The 25,208-nt window shown below is 41.3% G+C and overlaps 1 protein-coding gene across 1 annotated transcript in view; it reads right to left on the reverse strand.

Annotated features, from left to right (window-relative positions):
• Positions 1-25,208, reverse strand: part of SCLT1 (sodium channel and clathrin linker 1) — a 128,823-nt gene that overhangs the window by 44,549 nt on the left and 59,066 nt on the right. Inside the window, exons 16-19 of the mRNA XM_077815226.1 lie at positions 12,267-12,341; positions 11,467-11,612; positions 7,643-7,835; positions 2,261-2,457 (exon numbers count right to left, since the gene is read on the reverse strand). Of these exons, the coding sequence (XP_077671352.1) occupies positions 2,261-2,457; positions 7,643-7,835; positions 11,467-11,612; positions 12,267-12,341 (611 nt within the window). The remainder of the gene's footprint in view (positions 1-2,260; positions 2,458-7,642; positions 7,836-11,466; positions 11,613-12,266; positions 12,342-25,208) is intronic.

Genomic DNA, 25,208 nt, shown 5'->3' on the forward strand with positions numbered 1-25,208 from the left:
CCAGAGTAACTATGTCTTTGAATAAAGACAGACGAAAGGAAGGGGAAGGAGGATAGGGAAGAGTAAAAATGTCATCTGGGGAGATGTAGTTCTCAGACTGCCCCAGGGTATGGGGTAGGTCAATTGGTAGAGCTGTTGGATCTGGTGCTTCCCTAGCCACAGTGGAAGCCTGATCTGTCTGCGGCCATGACGATATTAGCCCAAAGTGTAATCTCTACATCAAAGGGAGTGGCAGTGGCTGTGTGTCTTTCAGTTTGCATGTCAGAACCGGTACCAGAGCTGACAGATCCATGCTCCTTTGTACCACTTTTTCCTGTTGAGGTGGTTTACTTGGGCTTAAATCTTTAGGATCCATGCACAAGGATTCTTCCGACTTTGAAGAAGTCAGGGAGAATCTCTTTTCTTTGGGGCAGCTTTGGAAAAAAAAGAGGGTTTGTCTCTATGTTTGTGAGAGTGCCCTTTACTCTCATGAGAAATCATCTCCTTAGGTTTGGAAGTCTTAGTCTTGACTCCTGAGCTCATACTTAGAGGGGCACTCCCTGGCCCAGGTCTGATTGGAGTCTCATGGCCTCCTCCTCCAGATATTTTATGTCTTAGCTCTCAACCCTCAAGTTCTTGGAAGGAAGGGGTGGCAAATACTACACTTAGCTGAGATGTGAGCCTGGGGTAGACAATAAAGGCAGCACTGGTGTTTCTCATTCACTGAAAAGGAGAGGGGGCAGGAAATGCAATGCTTGTATCCCAGGACTCTAGGCATAAGCCTATCCTCCCAGGGAAAATAACGAACTATGCCAGGACTTAAGACTAAAAGAGTAAAAATATAAAATAAACTATTTACAATATATTTACAAACTAAAACAGTCGAAGGAAGAAGCTGTGGACACAGAATATTCTGACTCCGGCCATGAAGCAGTAGAAGGAACTGGAAAGGTGCCAGTGTGCACTTTCCGTCATACTCTCAGTTCAGAGCACAAGAAGAACAACTACGTATGTGCAGACCAATGGATACTGCTTGCTAAATATCTCTGAACTCAGGAGCATGGTACGCACACATGCCCGCATTTGGAATACACATAGGGACCATCACTCAAAGAACTATTTAATATATATACCGATGAGAAGAAATAGAACAGCAGAGCTGCTATTTGCACAACTTCAGAAACCACTATATACAGGAGATATGTCGTTTTCTTCTCATGCTACATTTGGTTGCTAGGTTTAGCAGAACCCTGCCAATAAGGAGAAGCAGTCTGTGGACTAAAGGGAGGCCAAGGAAAGGGGGCCTGGAAGAGAACGAGTGCCCTGGGACATTAACGCACTCTTGCTTTGAGGTGTGCGCCAATGAGCCTTTCAGCCCAACTCACGTGGCGCTGAGGCAAAGAAGAACATCTGGAGGAAATGAAGCCTAAATGGAGACTCATCCCTGACACCCAATTCCAAGAGCACTGGACTAAGAGAGCTTTCCCCAGAAGAGTGTGCACACAGCATATGTCTACATTGCAATTAAATACCTGTGGCTGACCCAGGCTTTTGGGGCTCAGGCTAAGAGGCCCTTTAATTAGGCAAGCCCACTTGCCTACCCCACAATTAAGCAGCCCTTTAGCTTGAGCCTTGTGAGCTCAAGCCAGCTTACATGGGCCAGCTGCAGGTGTTTAACTGCAGTGTAGACAGACACACCCTTAGAGGTATGACCATACACTCCAGTGATGGTATTAAAGATCCTGCATAAGCCAAAGATGGTGGAGAAGGACCCAGAGACTGGCTATGGCCAAAGAGACTCCAGGACCCTGGTCCAGTGAAAAACAAAGAGTGTAATAATGAAAACTAGGCAACACCAACTGGGATACTGTTTAACATAAAAGTTGCTCTTAATATGGAGCAAGGTCCCTAATAACAAAATCTAGCCAAGAAAGAAAGGAACTGAGAAGACAAAGGTCATATGACTCTTTTATAACCTCATCTCAGAGCATCTGGTGTCATGAGAGAGACTCATGCAGCTCCAACAGGCCATGTTTTTAGAATGTTCCTGAAATTCCATGATTCATCCCACAACTGTGAATATACAGAGGGTACCTTGAAGAACTGTAAATATAGGTGTTTTCATAAGCCAAAGTTAAGTTTTCTAAAATGAGTGAAGTTTACTTAAAAACAGTATTAAAATAAAGTGACATATTGGAACTACTTTTTTTGCCATTACAAAAGGTCAAAAACACACACAGTATTGTCTGTTTGGCAACGTATAAAGACTGATTGCACTTACTTCAGATTATTGATCCTGGTTTCTGTAGTTTCTGTAAGCTTCTTTGTTTCTTCCTTCCACCGGTTTGTTGCTTTTTGCTGAGCCACCAACAAACGTCTCAGTTCAACAGTGGAATTTCGATTAGTGACTTCCATCTCTTTCAGTCGAACCTCAAACCCATGCTCCTTCACTGAATGCTCATGTTCCATTGTGCTTATCTACAGTAAAAACAAAAACAAAAAACAAACACCACAATAGGCCACAATCAGACAATAGAAGTTTGCAACTTTAATCCAAGAATAAAAACCCCCAAAACATTCACGTTAAATGTGCATACAGAAATATGCTCATAAAATCCATTTAAAATCTAGGACAAATGTCGATAAACGTAGTGAAGATTCTGATGACTATTGTTTTTATAAATTGAATATATGCTTTATCCTTCTTCCCTGAATTCTGTAAACTAGTTGTATTCTAAGAAGTTGAGCTCTCTGGGGAAGGGCTTACATCTTGTATGTTTGGAAAGCACCTATCACATTGTGAGAACTTCTAAAATTCAAGAACTACTAAAATTCAAATACTAAGTAATTGTGCAGGCTCAGTTGTGTGCTTAACTGAGACCTTGTTTAGGTGTACAATTGTACACACAGAGTACCAGGTCCTTACACAAGCAAATACAGCAACAAAGGTTAGATAACCAATTATGTTGAATATACATTTAGCCTATGGATACATCGGATTTCAGATGAACAAGAAAGCCATCTTGCTGGCTTTGAGGAGTCCATAGTCTGAATGTACAACCTGGAGTATAGTGAAAATCCTGTAAACTGACTTTGAAAAGCCTGGTGGACATAAGTATTGGTTAACTCAAAGTTTTAATTTGACGGGTTAGTGTGTAAACAATCACTCTCTCCACACATCCTTCCCCAACTCATGTTTTTCAGTTGTTTCTGTTAGTATCTTTGATCTTAAATGACACTTGTTGAAAATGCAGCAGAGAGTCCTCTGGCACCTTATAGACTAACAGACGTACTGGAGCATAAGCTTTCGTGGGTGAATACCCACTTCGTCAGATGCATGTAGTGGAAATTTCCAGAGGCAGGAATAAATATGCAAGCAAGAATCAGCCTAGGGATAACAAGGTTAGTTCAATCAGGAAGGATGAGGCCCTCTTCTAGCAGTTGAGGTGTGAATACCAAGGGAGGAGAAACTGCTTTTGTATGTGGCTAGCCATTCACAGTCTTTGTTTAATCCTGAGCTGATGGTGTCAAATTTGCAAATGAACTGAAGCTCAGCAGTTTCTCTTTAAAGTCTGGTCCTGAAGTTGTTTTGCTGCAGGATGGCTACCCTTAAATCTGCTATTGTGTGTCTAGAGAGGTTGAAGTGTTCTCCTACAGGTTTCTGTATATTGCCATTCCTAATATCGGATTTGTGTCCATTTATCCTTTTATGTAGGGACTGTCCAGTTTGGCCGATGCACATAGCAGAGGGGCATTGCTGGCACATGATGGCGTATATTACATTGATGGATGTGCAGGTGAATGAACTGGTGATGGTGTGGCTGATCTGGTTAGGTCCTGGGATGGAGTCACTGGTGTAGATATGTGGGCAGAGTTGGCATCAAGGTTTGTTGCATGGATTGGTTCCTGAGTTAGAGTTACTATGGTGCGGTGTGTAGTTGTTGGTGAGATTATGCTTCAGGTTGGAAGGTTGTCTGTGGGCGAGGACTGGCCTGCCTCCCAAGGCCAGTGAAAGTGAGGGATCGTTGTCCAGGATGGGTTGTAGATCACTGATGATACGTTGGAGAGGTTTTAGCAGAGGACTGTATGTGATGGCCAGTGGAGTTCTGGTTTCTTTCTTGGGCTTGTCTTGCAGCAGGTGGCTTCTAGGTACATGTCTGGCTCTGTTGATCCGTTTCTTTATTTTCTTGTGTGGGTACTGTAGGTTTGAGAATGCTTGGTGAAGATCTTATAGTGTTGGCCTCTGTCTGAGGGGTTGGAGCAAATGCGGTTGTACCTCAGCACTTGGCTGTAGGCAATGGATCGTGTGGTGTGTCCGGGATGGAAGCTGGAGACATGAAGGTAGGAATAGCAGTCGGTGGGTTTTCGGTATACGGTGGTGTTAACGTGACCATCACTTACGTGCACCGTGGTGTCAAGGAAGTGGACCTCCCCTTTAGATTGGTCCAGGCTGAGGTTGATCGTGGGGTGGAAGCTATTGAAATCGTGGTGGAATTCTTCCAGGGTTTCCTTCCTATGGGTCCAGATGATGAAGATGTCATCCCCGGTGGGGCTTTAAGGGTATGTTGATTTGTTCCTGTGTTAGTGTAGGGAGTGTCCAGAGTAGATGGTGCAGTTTCTTAGTGTATTCCTCAATGGGATCTGAGGAAAGTGGCCTGTAGAATTTGGTATTGGAGAGCTGTCTGGCAGCCTCCTTTCGGTAGTCAGACCTGTTCATGATGACAACAGCACCCCTTTTATCAGCCTCTTTGATCATGTCAGCGTTGTTTCTGAGGCTGTGGATGGCACTGCATTCTGAACGACTTAGGTTATGAGGCAAGCGATGTTGTTTTTCCACAATTTCTGCCTGTGCACGTTGGCGGAAGCATCCTACGTATAGGCCCAGACTGTCATTTCGACCCTCAAGAGGAGTCCATGTCAAGTTCTTCTTCTTGTGTTGTTGGTGGGAGGGTCTCTGTGTATCAGTGTGCTGTTCAGTGTTATCTTGAAAGTATTCTTTGAGTCGGAGACGGTGAAAGTAGGCTTCCAGATCACCGCACAACTGTATCATGTTTGTGGGGGTGGCGGGGCAGAAGGAGAGTCTCTGAGATAGGACAGACTCTTCTGCCGGGCTGAGTGTGTAGCTGGATAGATTGATGATATTGCTGGGTGAGTTAGGGGTACCACTGTGAGTTAGGGGTACCCATGTGGCAGGTAGGATTTTAGACCGCTTACAGTCCTTTTTCCTTTGTAGAGGATGTACACGTGCAATCCTACAAATTGACAGCTTTAGAAACAATTTTTTCTAAATTTACCTATATCAAAAAACTCCAAATGAGTATTTTTATATATAAAAATAAATAATGGGTCAATGGGATGACGTGTCTCATTTCTGCAGAATTGCCTATAAATATTTGTATTTAAATTTACATACAACATTAAATAAGAATTCTAAATCATTACATCACATTTCTTTCGTAAGAATGGCATGGCCTAAATAGATCAAATTTTCAAAGTTATTATTGCAACATTAGATTTTGAAGATTCATTCCCCCCCATAACTATCCTATTTGAATACACAAGATATAAATAGGAATATATTACCTGAAAAAGCAATGTAAACTCATTTATTTTGCTTATTGCACGAATATAAAGGAGCACCTCATGTACTTTGGCATTTTATAATTCTAGAATTCTTACAGATAATAGAAAAACCTTAGTTTCATACTATTAAAATAAATTGTAACAAAAACAAGCTCAGGCTTTGAGTTATTTAAAAAAACAAAACTCACTTCCATTTGTGCCCCCAAACAAATCCACTGGCACATGAATTCTAAAAGTGTAATGTAACGTTCATTCATTTTTTATAGGTGTAAGTTATATGTGACATTAAAGAGAATCTTTTCTATTCCAGTAGTGACTATTGATTTTTTTTCTTTTCTGTAGTTAGAAGTAACATTGAAACTTATCATAAAATAAAGATTAAGGGGGAAAACTTCTTGAGTTTTGTTACTTTATGAGTAACCAGTCGTCCTCCTACACCCCACACCGTCTTTCACACAGAAACAAAGGATAGAAATATTTTTTAAAACCTAGAAAATATGATTATGAAATCATGAAAATTGGCATAAGGCTGATAAAGTACATGAAACTGCTTTTAACTTTTGTTGTTAAACTATTTTGATTTGATGGTATACCTTTAAAGTTTATGTATTCCATTAAAAGTTTTTTAAATCAGTTTCTTTTCTCTAAGTGTGTTGATGCAACATTATAAGTCTCAAAAAAACCAAAAACCTGGTAACATTTGTCTGTACATTCTAAAAAATTAAGCACTGTGGTATCTTAGCACCATTTATTCACATAAATAAAACAACCCCCTAACACAAAGAAATGATAAGATTTAGTTAAGTCAGTAAAATATTTCCATCCTGCAAACTCAAGATTTATATTTTTAAAATGTAAAGTAATGAAAAGTGTGCATAAATCCTCTTCCCCTTTCAGCAAACACACAAGTGAAGTATATACAAGGCAGGTTCATTTGGTTTATTGTAACCATATGATTGAGATTTTACCTCTGGTCAATCAATATACCTTTAACCACTCAGTTTATGACAAGGAGCCTTAAATGCACCAATGAACATGGAATGCTTTCTTAATTTACCATGTAACACAAAATTTTAAAGTTCTCCATATTATGTGGAAAATTAGACTCAGCCACTGGTTCTTGAAAAATGTAATGATACATACCTGAGTATGTTATGCTGATCACGTATCAATTGCCAAGGAAACAAAGGAAAAAACGTAAGTCAAGTTGAGCAGTTTTCCTCTGATTTCCATCCAATTAGCCAGCCATGTAATACTATTTGGTGAATTTTGTAAATAGAGTGTACAATAATTTTATTTTTTATTGCCAGCAAATTGACCTCTCTCTTAAATGTTTTAAATTCTCCAAGGTTAAATACTTTTTCCTGGATCTCTCGTTGAATATCAAGGGCAGTGCTCTGAAGGTGGTGACTTTTGGACTGTAACTGACTTTATTATCATAGCTGTTAAAAATAAAGTAGTCTTCACTACAATACTAGCTCCCTGGGCTCTCCATATGCCAACTCCCTAATTCCCAAATGTCCATTGCAAACAGACAAGTTTTTCCTCTTGTCTTTATATTCACAAACATTGAATTTTATATTTTTGCCTCTAGCCATATCCATCTTATTCATCCCCACTTCCCCATAGACCTATACCTCCCATCTTCAGTTGTTAAGACCTCAGAGTCAAGTCCCAGTCTGACAGAATTCCTCAGGTCATGTCAGACTGGGATACTTCAGTGGGGAACCACAGAAGGTTCACGAGGGAAGGCTGAAGATCAGAACTGGTAGCTGTGTTCTCTGAAACATTTTCACCTGCAAATCTCCCAACTCTCCAAGCTTGTTCCAACCATGTTGCAGTCCTTATAACTAACATGAGAAGGGGAAAAGGAAGAAACTGGCATATGAAGATGCCTCAGAGCACACTGGAAAACACAGTGGTTAATGTTAATCTTGCTGTTTCGGAGATCTGGGATCAAATCACTGCTGCAAGCAGATATAACTCCACTGGAGCCCAGTTTGCCATCAGTAGTGAGTTTGGCTCCAGCTAAAGTTAGATAACCAGAAATGTTTTATTATTTAGTCTGTTTTGCTAGTACCTTTAATTTAGCTTTTTGTTGTGCCTCCATGACCAGTTTCCTCAAGTCCTCTCCTTCTTTACGCAACTGTTCATTTTCTTGATGAAGTTTTAGTCTTTGTTCACTAATAGAGCCAGAGTTTTCTCTTTCAGAATCCAGAATGCTTTGCAGCTTGCAAACCATTTCCTGGCAACGAGATATCTCTTCCTTGGAGCTGAAAAGGGAAAACAAATCTCACTAGACTATCAACTCAGGAGTTAAGTCAAGGTCAGTCTACACGTTTCTAAGTTTCCCTATCATTTGTGTGTGCCTTTTAATTAGAATCTTTAATTATATTTTGTATTTTGAAGGCCAAATACTTATTTTTAAAATTCATAATGCTTGTCAACATCAATGTATTTGTGCATGGGTGAACATGTGAATTCTTTTTAATGCTTCATATTTAAAAGTACAAATATTTTTTAAATTAATTTTTATTCCACTGGGTGTGTGATGTCTATGTCTAAGAGGAACAAACAGCCACAAAAAAATTCACAAAAATATTTAATTCAATTTTAAAATTTCCTTTTTGTCAGCCTCAGAGAGGCCAAGCATTGAATGACCATGGAAAATTAACTAGACACAAATCTTCATATGATAAATTAACTACATTAATTAAAAAGGATGGTTGCGTTTGAGATATAGGAGGTTGGACTTCACAAGGGAACAGGATAGCCAGAGTTGAGGCCAAAGTTCAGGAAACCTGCATTAAGCCCTTGGAGAAGGGGACTGTCTTTTGTTATGTTTGTACTGCACCAAGCATAAGTTTCTAGCCACTATGATAATACAAAAAATTACTAATACATAAGTAAATAATTAATTGAACTCAAATTTGGACTCCGGATTATCGTAGGGCAAATTTTTTTGGCTGAATAGTTCATTTGCTGAAAAATTTATCTTCAGCTCGACCAAAACTGATTGTTGATTTGACATGAAATTGTTGAATAGTTTCAAGGGGACTTAGATGCCACTTGACTTCAGTGGTGGGGGTGCTCCCTTATACTCTATACTGTTGTGGGGGCAGCACTTACCTGGGATATGGGAGAGCAGGTGGGCTTCAAGTCCCCACTCTGCCTGATTTAGAACAAGGATTTAAACTTGGGCCTCCCACATCCAAGACAAGTGCCTTAATCACTTGGATATACAGTCTCCCTCTGGCTCAATTAATATTATTTATTGAAAGCAGAACAGCTTCAACAGGAGAGACAGAGAGAGATCAACCCAGAATTCCCTCTAGCCTAGTCATTAGGGCACTGACCTACAAAATGGGAGTCGCAAGTTCAAATCCCTGCTCCCTAGCAGGTACAGCAGGAAATTGAACCTGGGTTTCCCACATTCCAGGTGAGTGCTCTAACCATGGGACAACAGGTTATAAGTAGACTTGGAAGGGTGAGATTTTAATTAGTAAACATCCATTTCACTGTACATACACAAACCAACTAAAAAAAAAAATAAAACTTTATAGAGAGGCAAAGTGAGAAAAATGTTGCTTGAGAAATTAGAGTTTGATTTGAGGATATTTACTTTGTGTATTTTGACATGTGATGTCGACCATTTGTGTTTTAATAGTTACAAAGCTTTACTTTATGAATCTCAATGTCTACTGTCATTAAATAATTGTCTGACCCCTTCTAACTTCCCATAACTGTCAAATATTAAATAAAAATAAAAAATGCTTAAAATATATGATTTTGTGCAAATGTAAATTGATACAAATTAGAAAAAATGCTTAACAGTAAACATCAATATCAGTCAACGTTATAAATAAAAATCAAAATCAAGTTTTGCCAACCCTAACTATAAGGGGAAGGGCTGTATTGTGACCTCCCGGGGTTTTGTGAATGGTATTTCCAACTTATCTTTGCTTTAAATTAAAAAAAAAAAATACTTGAAATAAAAAAAAAAAAACAAATTTTCCCCCTTGGTTTTTTGTTTTGGGTCCATCCAAAACTCCACCCACCCCTAATTCGGCCAGCAAACTGAAAAAGTGACTATTCACAAGGCTCTACTCTGGATAATTTCCTCTCATTTACTCTATTTCTGTTAGTCTCACCTACATCTTGCCCCCACCTCATACCTCTAACTGCACCAATCTCATTATTCTCACACATTTTGCCTGCTATCTACTTGCTCCTCACTCTCCTCTCTTCCTTATTTCTACCTTCCTCCCCATCAGCTTCCTGTTCCTTTTCCCCACTCTTCTCTAACTCCCGGAATCCCTTTCCACCATTCATTGACTCTTCTTCAACTTCAGATACTCCCACCTTCCACAACACACACAAGCAAGCAAAGCAAAGCAAAGCACAGCAAGATATATTGTATTCCTTTCCTCCACCCTTCAAACTCTATCTGTTTAGATTATAAACTTTTTAGGGGAAGGATTGTGGAGACTTACATTTGTCCAGTACCTAGCACATTTTGGATGCTACCACAGTAATAGTATGGGCGTCCTGTGCAGTGGTTTGGGGAGGACAAAACCAGACGGCATTATATAGACCAATTAGAACCCTACTGTATGCTGACTCTAAAAAATAGGAATTCTTCTGAATATTTTGCAAAAAATGGTTTTCCAAGCAGATAACATTAACAATTAAAATAGGATTATTAGCCAGAAAAATGGTTTCTATTTTTTCCTTTGTAAGAGAACTGCTTTCAGCTCTGATCTTGTCAAGAAAATCTGTTTAGTTCTAAAATATGTCGTCCTCACTTATAATATCATCCAATGCTGCATATTTTAAAAAAAGAATGATTATGACAACCTACTATTCATACTTCTGAATAAGAACTTACGACAAAATACAAACACTTGACACAAGACTACTTAGATCAGATGGAAATATTGAATGAAATACTGATTAGTAGGACATACTGGTTACAGGAACTCCTCACTTAACGTTGTAGTTATGTTCCTGAAAAATTCGACTTTAAGCAAAACTATGTTAAGCGAATCCAATTTCCCCATAAGACTTAAGGTAAATGAGGGGGTTAGGTTCCAGGGAAATTTTTTTCACCTATATATAAGTTTTAAACAAACAATTTAATGCCGGTACACAGTGATGATGATTGTGAAGCTTGGTTGAGATGGAGGAGTCAGAGGGTGGGATATTTCCCAGGGAATGCCTTACTGCTAAATGATGAACTAGCAATTGGCTGAGCCCTCAAGGGTTAAGTCTCACACTCTACAAGGCAGCAGGAAAGGAGGGAGGGCAGACAGAGACAGACACATACCCAGTGTGTGTTTGAGAGACAGATATGCATATTTCCCCTTTAAGTATGAAGAGTGGGGTCAGAAGTACACTGCCTTGTTAATTAGACCAGCAAGTTGGGACCAGGCAGCAGCTCCCTCTGTCCGTGTGTCCCCCCCATTCTATGGAAGATGGGGTAAACGGGGTGCAGGAGCAAGGGGGAGGGGGACACCCTGACGTTAGTCCTCTTCTTCTCCCCCCCAACAAGCAGGAGTTTTGGGGAGCAGCTCCAAGGCAGAGGGCAGGAGCAGCACACTGCAGTGGCAGGAGGGACAGCTGAACAGTAGGCAATTGATAGCCTGCTGAGCAGCTGCTGCACAGGAAATTTAAGGGAGCGGGGAGCTGATAGGGGGCTGCCGTTCCATCCTGGTTTCAACCACTCACCAGTTAGCTGCAACAGGCTGCTCTTACTGCAAGCAGTGGACAAAGCAGGCAGCTGCCAAACGACATTAAAAGGGAGCATGCACAACTTTAAATGATCATGTTCCCTAATTGATCAGCAACGTAACAACGAAACAACGTTAACCAGGACAACTTTAAGTGAGGAGTTCCTGTACTTACTTCATTTCCAGTTGTTTAATTTTGTTTTGTGCCGCCTGTAGACACAGCTGAAGGTCATCTTTTGTACGTTCTGCTATCAGACATCTTTGGTGTAGTTCCTCCAGTTTTCTGTAATCACATTCACTTCCTCTGCCTTCACGGTAAATCTGAAGGATAGGCTTACATGTAAATTTCATTTTATCACACAGATGGCTGTCAGTGTAGTATTGCTGCCTACATTAAGTTATCCATTCCATTTTCCATCACAGTTTTCAGTAACTGAAGGAATGGGACTTCCATTGCTACTACTGGGATAACAGTCTTATAGATTTTGCAGTTAGTTAATTTTTCTGATACTCAGCCTAAATCTTCTTTTGCTTAAATTTTCATTATTGCATCTATTTACACCCTTTGAACCATTTTAAACACTTCTTACTCCTATTTGGTTTTTATACCTTTAAAACAGTTGTAAGGCTTTTATAAACACAGTTAGACACATATCCTGAACATAGATAATACGACTATGCTGAATATATACTGAATAACGAGTTAGGAATTTAGAAACATTCTCCAAGAGCCATCTTTTGCAGTCCACCTACTATAACTCCAAAATTTATTAGAAATATAAAATGTATTTTTCAATTTCCATCACTGGATTTACAATTAAACAAAAAACAAGCAAATACAAAACTAAGCATATGGTCTATTCTTTCATCCCATTTAACTCAATGATATTAGAGAAAATAGTGAAACAGAAACTTAAGACAATATTATACAACAAAGAAAAGTTAAAGTGTAAAACTGAATATCTGCATTCTTACTTTCTCAAGTTCTTCTTCCACTGCTCGCTTCTCTCTAATGGCCCGTTCAATTTGACTTTGCTTGTCTCCACACTCCTATAAGAAGTCAAACCATTTTCTAAGGGCATTAAATACATCAAACCAAAAGAACAACAAAAACATGTGTTAAATGAAAGTTAAGGCTGCAAAGGGAAACACTCCAAAGTCAGGAAATACTAAAGCTAAAAGGTTGCTCATGCAAACTTAGTTCACTTTATTTTTGCATGTGCATTATGACGTACTCTAAGTGCATCCTTTTTTTCCCTGCAGAGCCACCGTCTCATTCAGTGTATAGGTTAGATAAGGGACAGTGAAAGTATGTGGTACTTTTTTAAATCCTCATTAGTCAATGAGTGAATGCTTACCTAATTCACTGCACACCATCCACACTCCTCTGGTCACCTACCTCGTTCTTTACAAATTCCTCCTTTATTAATGTTCACTGTACAACATCCATCCTATGCAAATCTTCTCTCAGTTACACTGGTACAAAATCTCATTTACTTTGTACTAACATCCTGATAAGTGCAAACAGAATTTGTTCCCCAGCCCTCCCAAAAAGTACAGATCCTCAAGAGTCACTTCATTCCTTATTTATTCCTGCTAATTTACTGAGTACCATCTAATCTCTGTCCTGAATGAGGCATGGAGAGATACTTAGGAAAAATAGTATGTAATCACTAAAGATTACAGTAGTACATATATGTACAGTAACCTGGTACTGAGATGGGATGCAAAATTTCCCATGTCACTAATACAAGTTCTTTATCCTGGTGGCTATGCAAATATTATTATTTAAGAAGGGGACTGGCCACACACTAGTAGATACATAAAAACTTAAAAGCCAAATAAATATACATATCAAAGCAATACTACAAAAAATTTACAGAAATAAGAGAACAATTCTTAGTATTATTATACTCACAAATTCCTAAGAATAGTGAAAAACAAAGATAGAAGAATACAGCCAGGGGAGTACCTCATCACAATCCAGTTTACACCATTTTGTGGAACCTGATGTGCCCAACAACAGGTTGGATATACACATCTCTTGTATACCTTTTCCCATTCTTCCCACACAGATCTTAGATTATAAATTGACAATGTTTCTGCCCTTGCCCATGTGTGGTATTCTGATTAACAGACATAGAATTCCAGCGAACCATGATTTAATTTCTGACAGTTAGTATTCCATTTGCTTCAATTAATTTCTTAATAGTTTTGAAATATCAGTGTGGTTAGCTCCATGTTTACCTTACTGCAGAAAGTATCTAAAAATCCACTGTTTTAAACCTATTTGTGCAGCTGGCAATGTACTCATTCTTTTGTGGTTTACTTATTTGTGCCAAGCAGATATTGCTAAATTTTATAACCTTAGGGCAAGTACGTAGGCTAACCTATTCTAAAAACAGGGCCTCAGCTAGGTCTCATTCTAATTCTTAACCTTTCTACCTACAGAATGCCTAGTATACTTCATCTTTAGTATTTTCTACTTGCATTTGGCAGTTAGATTATACATTAGTCAAAAATACACCCTTAACATATCATTTATAAACTAATCCATAACCGCCCACCACTAGGCTTCAAGTATATTGCAAAGCCTATTTTATCAGCAATACATTTTATGTTCTCCTACTTGCATAATAGTGTTTCTTAAGCATCTAGGCATTCTCTTCACATATGGATAATAATGCCAAATTTCTAAACAAAGGTCACCAAGATCAGGTTAGGGGTGCAAAGTACACACACACAAAAAAAGAGAGTAGAGTTAATGTTGCTTGAGGAATCTTAACTTTGGCATTTCCTGGTTTATATGGTTTCTTTTTCAACTTTAATATTAATTTTAAATGGAGCTTCCGAGGAATCTTTTAAATAAAAATTAAAAAATTAAAAAAGAAAAAAAAATTCCACCATGTAGAATGCTGTGTTTTGTGCAAAATAAGCACTCAATAAGGCAAGAAAAGTGAAGTGGAATTTCTTTAATGCAGACCTGCTTGTGGACCATGATCTGAGTGGGGAAGGGTAGGAGAGAGGTCCTGGAGGCCAAATTTAGGCTGTTAGGTAAGAGATTGAAGTCCAGGACCTCCATGGTCGCATTCTCTGAAATGCTTCCAGTTCCACGCGCAGGGCCAGTTAGACAACAAAACTGCAGGGTCTCAATGCATGGATGAGACAATAGTGTACGGAGGAGGGTTTAGATTGGGGAAGCTTGTGGGAGAGAGGGAGACTATACAGGAAGGATGGGCTCCACCCTAAACCAAAATGGAACCAGATTGCTGGCGCTTAAAATTAAAAAGGTCGTAGAACAGTTTTTAAACTAAGGGCTGGGGGGGAAAGCCAACAGGTGTGGAGGAACATGTGATTCAGACATTCCTTAGGGGAGGATCTATAAATGGAGATTCCCTATATCCTAATAAGGAGGAGAGGATGGAAAATGATAAAATACAGGGAGGATCTGATTAGAAACAGTCAAATGAAAAAAAAAAGTCCCATTCAGTTATATCATGCAATAGGGGACAGCCAAAAAATGACAAGTTTTTAAAATGCTTATATGTCTAAATAAGAAGATGGGTGAACTAGAGTGCCTAGTATTAAATGAGGATATTGATATAATAGGCATCACAGAAACCTGGTGGAACGAGGCTAATCAATGGGACACAGTAATTCCAGGATACAAAATATATCAGGAGGACAGAACAGGTCGTGCTGGTGGGGGAGTGGCACTGTATGTGAAAGAAAGCGTAGAATCAAATGAAGTAAAAATCTTAAGTGAACTAAATTGTACTACAGAATCTCTATGGATAGTAATTCCATACTTGAAAAATAAGAATATAGCAGTAGGAGTATATAACAGACCACCTGATCAGGATGGTGTTAGTGACTCTGAAATGCTCAGGGAGATTAGAGAGGCTATTAAAATAAAAAACTCAATAATAATAATAATGATGGGGGATTTCAACTACCCCATATTGACTGGGTACATATCACCTTAGGAAGGGATCCTGAGACAAAGTTTCCTGACACCTTAAATGACTGCTTCTTGGAGCAGCTAGTCCTGGAACCCACAAGAGGAGAGGCAATTCTTGATTTAGTGCTAAGTGGAGCACAGGATCTGGTCCAAGAGGTGAATATAACTTGACCGCTTGGTAATAGTGACCATAATATAATTAAATTTAACATCCCTGTGGCGGGGAAAACTCCACAGCAGCCCAACACTGTCGCATTTAATTTCAGAAAGGGGAACTACACAAAAATGAGGAGGTACGTAAAACAGAAATTAAAACGTACAGTACCAAAAGTAAAATCCCTGCAAGCTGCGTGGAAACTTTTTAAAGACACCATAATAGAGGTTCAACTTAAATGTATTCCCCAATTTAAAAAACATAATAAGAGAACCAAAAAAACTGCCATCGAGGTTAAACAAGTAAAAGAAGCAGTGAGAGGCAAAAAGGCATCCTTTAAAAAGTGGAAGATAAATCCTAATGAAGAAAATAGAAAAGAGCATAAACTCTGGCAAATGAAGTGTAAAAATATAATTAGAAAGACCAAAAAAGAATTTAAGAACAGCTAGCCAAAGACTCCAAAAGTAATAGCAAATTTTTTTTTAATACATCAGAAGCAGAAAGCCTGCTAAACAAGTAGTGGGGCCACTGGACGATCAAGATGCTAAAGCAGCACCCAAAGACAATAAGGCCATTGTGGAGAAACTAAATGAATTCTCTGCATTGGTCTTCACTGTTGAGGACATGAGGGAGATTCCCAAACCTAAGCCATCCTTTTTGGGTGACAGATCTGAGGAACTGTCCCAAATTGAGGTGTCATTGAAGGAGGTTTTGGAACAAATTGATGAACTAAACAGCAATAAGTCTCCAGGGCCTGATGGTATTCACCCAAGAGTTTTGAAAGAACTCAAATGTGAAATTGCAGGACTACTAACTGTCATCTGTAACCTATCATTTAAATCAGCTTCTGTACCAAATGACTGGAGGATAACTAATCTGATGCCAATTTTTAAAAAGGGCTCCAGAGGTGACCCTGGCAACTACAGGCCAGTGAGCCCCACTTCAGTACAGGGCAAATTGAAATGATCATAAAGAACAAAATTGTCACACATAGATTAACATAATTTGTTGGGAAATAGTCAACATGGTTTTTGTAAAGGGAAATCATGCCTCACCAGTCTACTAGAATTCTTTGAGGCGGTCAACATGCATGCAGACAAAGGAGATCCAGTGGATATAGTGTACTTAGATTTTCTGAAAGCCTTTGACAAGGTCCCTCACCAAAGGCTCTTAAGCAACATAAGCAGTCATGGGATAAGAGGGAAGGTTCTCTCATGGATTGGTAACTGGTTAAGAGATAGGAAACAAAGGGTAGGAATAAATGGTCAGTTTTCAGAATGGAGAGAAGTAAACAGTGGTGTCCCCCAGGGATCTGTACTGGGCCCAGTCCTATTTAACATATTCATAAACAATCTGAAAAAAAGGGGTAAACAGTGAGGTGGTGTAGCCAGACAGCCAGCCCCCCCGCCCCCTCAGACCAGCATTGCTGGAAACACAGGAGGAAGCCGGAACAGAGCACTTAACATATATTCCAGCACAGCCTTTGAAGCTGTGAAAAGCACAGGTGTGCTGCTACAATGTGCCTCTGGGAACAGATACAACGATTAAGCTCACAGCAGGCAGAGGCCCTGTGACAGACATGGCTCTTAGCCCCTACTAAATAGCGTGATGCACACACACCAACATCCTAGGTGGGAAAATATTTACCCTGATAAAAGAAATGTCCAGTAGTCAACACTTATTGTTTCTCTCCCTTGCAAGTGTAAACTACTCTTGCGAAAGCTGGCGTCACCCAGACAGACCAGCCTCAATTTGGCATAAGAAAGGAGAAAGAGAATAAAGGAGTACAGAGGTATAAGTAGGGGACCTACAGCACCATGATTTTTGAGTGCTTTTCACTATCTATCTGCTGGTCAGATAAGTGACAGCCTCCCAAGGCTTCTGCAGCTAAGAGGGTCCCTAAGCCTTGTCCCTTATTCGTCTTTCCGCGGAATTGAGTGACCGATCCTGGCTTGGCACCGCTGGAATCGAGAGATGCAAGGAGGATAAGAAGCACCCACACCTGATCTCCTATCTTTAGTGTACACATATTTTGAAATAGAGCTCTATACTTTGTTTTCTTTCTTTGGGATTGTGGCTTCAGTTTTGTAACTTGTTTGTGTGTGTAACATCTCTACATTTAAATAAGTAGGCACTAGCAATTTTGTAACCACATGATTAGAATCTAGCTTAATAAATTTTGGTAACCATTTATGCATAAGCCTGACTTGTTTTCTCTGGTTTACTGTAAAGTAGCCAACACAATTAAAGAACCTCAGCCGTTTTGGCTCTAAAGCCTGGCCATTAGGTGAGAGTACTAAGAGCCTAGCGTTGAGTTGTGCCGCCTCCACGGGGCAAACTCTTGGGGCACCTGTCAGTCAATCCTGGCTGCCCGCTGCGAAGGAGCTCTGAGCTCCAGCAGTTAAAGTCACGGATGTGGAGAGGCTCTTAGTGCTGCCATTGGGGCACCTGTCAGTCAGTATTGACTGCCCGCTGCGAAGGAGCTCTGAGCTCTAGCAGTTAAAGTCACGGGTGGTTAGGACCTTGGGGCATCCGTCAGCCTAGCCCGGGCTGCCCGCCGCGAAGGGACAGTGTGTCCTAGCGGTTAAAGTCACGGATGGTATAAACGGGCATAGCTGGCACCTCACCAAACATCCTTGGCTGTCGGCTAACAGGTGGCAAAATTTGCAGAGGATACAAAACTATTCAAGATAGTTAAGTCCCAGGCAGACTGCGAAGAGCTACAAGAGGATCTCACAAAACTTGGTGACTGGGCAACAAAATGGCAGATGAAATTTAATGTTGATAAATGCAAAGTAATACACATTGGAAAACAAAATCCTAACTATACATATACAATGATGGGGTCTAAATTAGCTGTTACCACTTGTCAAGGTTCCTTCCCCACTCTGAACTCTAGGGTACAGATGTGGGGACCTGCATGAAAGACCACCTAAGCTTATTCTTCCCAGCTTAGGTTGAAAACTTCCTCAAGGTACAAACTTTGCCTTGTCTTTGAACCCTATGCTGCCATCACCAAGCGTGTTAAACAAAGAACAGGGAAAGAGCCCACTTGGAAGCATCTTTCCCCCCAAAATCTCCCCAAGCCCTACACCCCCTTTCCTGGGGAAGGCTTGATAAAAATCCTCACCAATTTGCGTAGGTGAACACAGACCCAAACTCTTGGATCTTAAGAACAAGGAAAAAGCAATCAGGTTCTTAAAAGAAGAATTTTAATTAAAGAAAAAGTAAAAGAATCACCTCTGTAAAATCAGGATGGTAAATACCTTGCAGGGTAATCAGATTCAAAACATAGAGAATCCCTCTAGGCAAAACCTTAAGTTACAAAAAGACACAAAAACAGGAATCTACATTCCATTCAGCACAGCTATTTTACCAGCCATTAAACAAAAGGAAATCTAACGCATTTCTAGCTAGATTGCTTACTAACTTTTTACAGGAGTTCTGAAGAGCATTCCTGATCTGTTCCCGGCAAAAGCATCACACACACAGACAGACCCTTTGTTCCTCCCCCCTCCAGCTTTGCAAGTATCTTCTCTCCTAATTGGTCATTTTGGTCAGGTGCCAGCGAGGTTATCTTAGCTTCTTAACCCTTTACAGGTGAAAGGGTTTTGCCTCTGGCCAGGAAGGATTTTATAGTTTTGTATACAGAAAGGTGGTTACCCTTCCCTTTATATTTATGACACCACTCAAGAAAGATCTTGAGTCATTGTGGATAGCTCTCTGAAAACATCCACTCAATATGCAGCAGCAGTGAAAAAAGCGAACAGAATGTTGGGAATCATCAAGAAAGGGATAGATAATAAGACAGAAAATATCATATTGCCTCTACAGAAATCCATGGTACACCCACACCTAGAATACTGCATGCAGACGTGGTCACCCCATCTCAAAAAAGACATATTGGAATTGGAAAAGGTTCAGAAAAGGGCAACAAAAATGATTAGGGTATAGAACGGCTTCCATATGAGGAGAGATTAATAAGACTGGAACTTTTCAGCTTAGAAAAGAGGAGACAAAGGGGGGATATGATCGAGGTCTATAAATCATAAGTGGTATACAGAAAGTAAATAAGGAAGTGTTATTCACTCCTTCTCATAATACAGGAACAAGGGGCCCCCAAATAGGTAGCAGGTTTAAAACAAACACAAGAAAGTATTTTTTCACGCAATGCACTGTCAATCTCTGGAACTCCTTGCCAGAGGGTGTTCTGAAGGCCAATACTATAACAGAGTTCAAAAGGGAGCTAGATAGATTCATGGAAGATAGGTCCATCAATGGCTATTAGCCAGGATAGGCAGGAATGGTGTCCCTAGCCTCTGTTTGCCAGAAGCTGGGATTGGATGACAGGGCATGGATCACTTGATGATAACCTGTCTGTTCATTCCCTTTGGTGCACCTGCCTTGGCCACTGTCAGGGGACAGGATACTGGGCTTGATGGACCTTTGGTCCCACAGTATGACTGTTCTTATGTTCTTAGAGCATGTACATCTCTCACTGAAGAAAGCAGGTGTGCCTGAAGAGCTCTGCTACACTTGGTACATGCTTTTGTGTACTGAAAGAGGCAATCTTTACTGAAGTCAATAGATTTCCACATAACCACCAAAAGGTAAGTGTCTTATCAAGTGACTACCTGTGTGCAGTATTTCAAGTTTCTAACCAAAATCAATGAGGCACTAGAGCTGTCCAAAAGGGTTGCAAAGACTTTTTATAATGGCAAAAATTGTGTCTATTTTTCCCACTCTATTTGAAAATGGCCATATCATTTTTGCTAAAAAGCCAAAAAGAAAAAGCTCCCAAAAAACTATTTAATGTTCAGGAAGAAATCAAACCTAAGAAGTTTCAGTCCAAAAGATGAAAGGTTTTGCAATTAAAAAAGGCCATTTATAATGTAAACATCTTTGCAATATTTACTATAACTGTCACTATGCCCTTCAGCTAAAATACACAATATGTTCAAATAGCTGTGTGACTGATACCTGTTACTGTAGCACAGGTAACTACCAAAATGAGATTTTTTTTTAAACTTAGTTTCAGCATGCCTTTCCTCAAAATGAGAGTGTTTTTGCTGAACATAGGAGAAAAATTGAAAGAAAAAATGTTACTTGATAATTGAATCCATCATTAATGCTGTTCATATTCCTCAACAATGTACTTTAAGAAATGCAGCTTTTTACTTGACATAAACTTCATTATCTCAGCTGTTTGTATAGAAGATCTATGCATTCTATATTTGTTCATTGAGGTGACGTGCTATGTCTGAAAGGATCCTTGCATTTTAATTATGTTCTTCAGCCTCCCCCTTTATCCAAAAATCCACATTTTATTTATGATTTCAAAAGTTAAATGTAATAAAATTTCAGAACAAGAATAAAGCTAAGATTATTATATCATTAGTATAATCATCAGTGTTAGCAAAAACACAGATCCTAGAGATGGATCACCCAAAGGAAGAAAGATTTAAAAAAAAGTGTTTTGAATTTGTATTTAAAACAGCCTACGTATGGCTCTAAACATACATTTGGATCACTATTTTGCTAAATTAACCCATGTCTAAGCAGCTGTTTTGCAAAAGATATATACTAAAGTGAGCTAATATGATTGAACATATCTAGTACAGATCTGTTGATTAAGAAGATGTAACAGTACATAGTCAATTTTCAGAGCAATCCATGCTTTGAAGGAAGTAGGTGCAAGAGTATTGCCTATACAAAATTGCACCTTGGTTCTCAACATTTAGAGTAACTTGAAAGACTTTGCAGGCTGCCTCAAAGTCTGGAAAAATGAAGGACTGTGGAGAGCTACTTCTCATGGGGAAATGTCCGATAACTGCAAAGCATTATTCTAGGTGGTAAGTCTTAGTCTATGAAGACTTATGTTGGTGTACCCTGTAACTCACTGAGTTAGAGGCTAGCCCTTGCTGTGGATGGCTCCTTTATGCTACCCCAACAGCATAAAGGGGCTGCAACAGCTCCCCAGAAGATACCTCCAGGGCAGCTGTCAGGAAAGGATGACATAGCAGTCCCACACTGCCTTCCTACACCACTCTGTGCCAGTCACATAGGGCTGCCATAAATTGGAGCAGCCACTAGGGCTGCTCTAACTTACTCTTGGAGTCCATGGCAGTCCCTGGAGGAGCCCAGAATTATGGAGATGCAATGGTGGCATAAAGTCAATTTTGCCTCCCTTCACCTGAGTTGTGCCTTCTCTATTGCACTTCCAGAGAGGTATAGTACAGAATCTAGCCCACTATTTATTTACCTGGCAAGAAATGGAAATGCTATCACTTCTAGTATTTTCTTTTATTACTCATGCTGCTCTAAACTTTCTTGGTGAGAATGTGTGATGCAGACAATCAGAACATAAAAAAATTAAGAGTACATGGAAAACACCTCTCTCAAATCTGTTAAATCATTCAACTTCCTCTATTTGATTACAGGATGTGTGTTTCATTGGTACAGTTACCCATGGACCAGGATTACAGTATGTATATTTAGGCTGCAAACTCTCTGGAGAAGTAATTATCCAATATCTGTGTCTTCTACGACAGAGTAATTTACTGGCATGTAAATAAGTAATAGTTAGGGAGGATCCGTTAGGGCTGAAGCCAATTTAAACTCAAGCCACATTCTTATGGGATAAGAGAGATATAGTGAGTATTTCTGAAATCTTTCTTGACAGATACTCCATTCATTATTGTATATACAGCAGGTATATATGAGGAGAGAAAGAAAAGGGGTACAAGTAATGACTGAATTTATTTATCTTTAAAGGATAGCTAGTTACAAATACCTTCCATTCCACGCAGAACACAAGAGTAGGAGAAAAAAAACGGTTACTTACCTCTTGTAATGGTTGTTCTTCGAGATGTGGTGCTCATATCTATTCCAATTAGGTGTGTGCATGCCGCGTGCACAGTCATTGGAAAGTTTTTCCCCTAGCAGTACCCATTGGATTAGCTGTGGAGCCCCCTAGAGTCGTGCTTTCATGGTGCTCAATATATGACCCTGGCAACCCGGCATCTCCTCAGTTCCTTCTTGCAGACTACTCCGACAGAGGGGAAGATGGGTGGGTTTGGAACGGATATGAGCAACACATCTCGAAGAACAATTCCGAGAGGTGAGTAACTGTTTTTTCTTCTTCAAGTGATTGCTCATATCAATTCCAATGAGGTGACTTCCAAGCCTTACTTAGGCGACGGGGTCAGAGTTAAGGAAAGGAAAGGAGTTAAGAATTGCAGCACTGCTCTACCAAAAGCCGCGTCCTCTCTGGCGTGCCGGACGAAGGCGTGGTGAGAGTGAAAGTATGTACCGAGGACCAAGTTGCTGCTCTGCAGATTTCTTGGATTGGGACCTGGGCCAGGAACGCTGATGATGAGGCCTGTGCCCTCGTGGAGTGTGCCGAAAAAGCCAGGCTTGGTACCCTGGCCAGTTCATAGCACGTGTGGATGCACGATGTGATCCAGGAGGATATTCTTTGAGATGAGACTGGGAGGCTTTTCATCCGGTCTGCCACCACTATGAACAGCTGGTTCAATTTTCTGAACGGCTCAGTGCGCTCGATGTAGAAAGCTAGTGTTCTTTGAACATCAAGGGAGTGTAATCACTGCTTTTGGGTACTGGCACGAGGCTTAGAGTAAAAGACAGGAAGGAAAATGTCCTGGCTGATGTGGAAATGCGACACCACCTTGGGGAGAAAGGCCAGGTGTTGCCTGAGTTGCATCTTATCCTTGTGGAAAACCATGTGAGGTGGGTCAGAGGTGAAGCCCGTTAGCTCAGACACCCTTCTCGCAGACGTAATGGAGACCAGGAAAGCTACCTTCCGAGACAGATACAGGAGGAAGCAAGTTGCGAGTGGTTCGAATGAGGGCCCCGTGAGCCTGGAAAGGACTAGGTTAAGGTCCCACACAGGGACAGGTTGCCGGATCGGAGGATATAGATGGTCCAAACCTTCGAGGAAGCGACCAACCATAGGGTTGGCGAAGACCAATCCATCAGACGCACATGGGTGGAAGGCCGAGATAGTAGCGATGTGTACCCTTATGGAGGACACCACCAGGCCTTGATGTTTCAGGTGTAGGAGGTACTCTAAGATGGGGGGTACCGGTACCTGGAGAGGGGCTGTGCAACGTTGGTCACACCAACATGAGAATCTTTTCCACTTTGCCAGATACGTGGCTCTAGTAGAGGGCTTCCTGCTGCCGAGGAGGACCTCCCTTACATGTTCTGAGCACAGAAGTTCCATGGGGTTCAGCCATGAAGCTTCCAAGCCGTGAAGTGGAGGGACCGTAGGTTGGGGTGACAGAGGTAACCGTGGTCCTGAGTAAGTTGGGGAGGAGCGGTAACGTGACCGGTTTATCCACCAACAGCTCCAGCAGCGTGGTGTACCAGTGCTGTTGAGCCCACGCTGGAGCTATCAGAATTACCTTTGCCCCCTCCTTGCAGAGCTTGAGCAGGACCTTCTGCATGAGAGAGAAGGCGGGGAAGGCATAGAGCAGGCGACCTCTTCAGAGTAGCAGAAATGCATCCATGAGGGAGTCTGGGCTGTGATCCTGGAAAGAGCAGAACGTTGGGCACTTCCTGTTGTGTCGGGTGGCAAACAGGTCGACCTGGGGAAACCCCCACCTTTGGAAATTGAGGTGTATGACATCTGGACGGATGGACCACTCGTGTGTTCAGAAGGACCTGCTGAGGTGGTCTTCCAGTGTGTTCTGAACTCCTGGTAGAAAGGATGCTTCCAGGTGAATGGAGTGGGCTATGCAAAACTCCCCTATGATGGGGGGCCCTTCAGCTGTGGGAGAGGAACGGACTCCCCCTTGCTTGCTGATGTAAAACATGGTGGTGGTGTTGTCCATTAGAATCGCTGTGCACTGGCCTTGCAGTTGGGTCTAGAAGGCCTGGCAAGCGAGGCGAACCCCTCTCAGCATCTTGATGTTGATATGTAGGGAGAGCTCATCCTGCGAGCACAGGCCCTGTGTCTGAAGGCCCCCCATCCCAGAGTCAACGCGTCCATAACCAGGGACAAGGAAGGCTGAGGGTTGTGGAAGGGGACACCTCCGCACACCGCTTTGGGGTTGAGCCTCCAGGGGAGGGACGTGAGGACCTGCTCTGGCACCGTGACCACTGAATTCAAGCTGATGCGCCCCCGGTAATAGGCCAAGGCGAGCCATGCCTGCAATGGCCTGAGCCACAGCCTGGCACGCCACATCACATAAGTACAAGAAGCCATGTGACCGAGGAGACTCAGGCACCCCCTTGCTGTTGAGGTTGGGAATTTCTGGAGGCTTTGAATTATGTCCTTGATGGTTTGGGACTCCGGTAGAAACGCCCGCACCTGGACCGAGTCTAACACTGCCCCAATGAATTCTATTCTCTGGGTTGGTTCCAGGGTCAACTTCCCCAAGTTGAGGAGGAAACCCAGCCGCTCGAACGTGCACCTAACCAAACAGATTTGGGACCGCACCTGTACCCTGGGGAAGCCCCTGAGCAGCCAGTCGTCGAGGTAGGGGTAATTCCTGCACCTGCTGGCGACGGAGGAAAGCAGCCACGACCGACATGCACTTGGTGAACACTCGGAGGGGCTACTGAGAGGCCAAATGGCAGGGATAATAGTGCCTAGGGAGATCATGCAGAACTTCAACTTTACCATGAATTTGTTGAGCCCACACAGATCTAGGATGGGCCTGAGACCCACTTTGGCCTTGGGGATTAGGAAGTATCAGGAGCAGAATCCTTTGTCCCTTAGCTCCTGAGGAACCTACTCCACCGCTCCCATGGTGAGGAGCGCCTGCACCTCCTGGTT

Source organism: Eretmochelys imbricata, chromosome 4, assembly GCF_965152235.1.
Source record: "Eretmochelys imbricata isolate rEreImb1 chromosome 4, rEreImb1.hap1, whole genome shotgun sequence".
In the NCBI taxonomy this organism is placed as follows: Eukaryota; Metazoa; Chordata; order Testudines; family Cheloniidae; genus Eretmochelys; species Eretmochelys imbricata.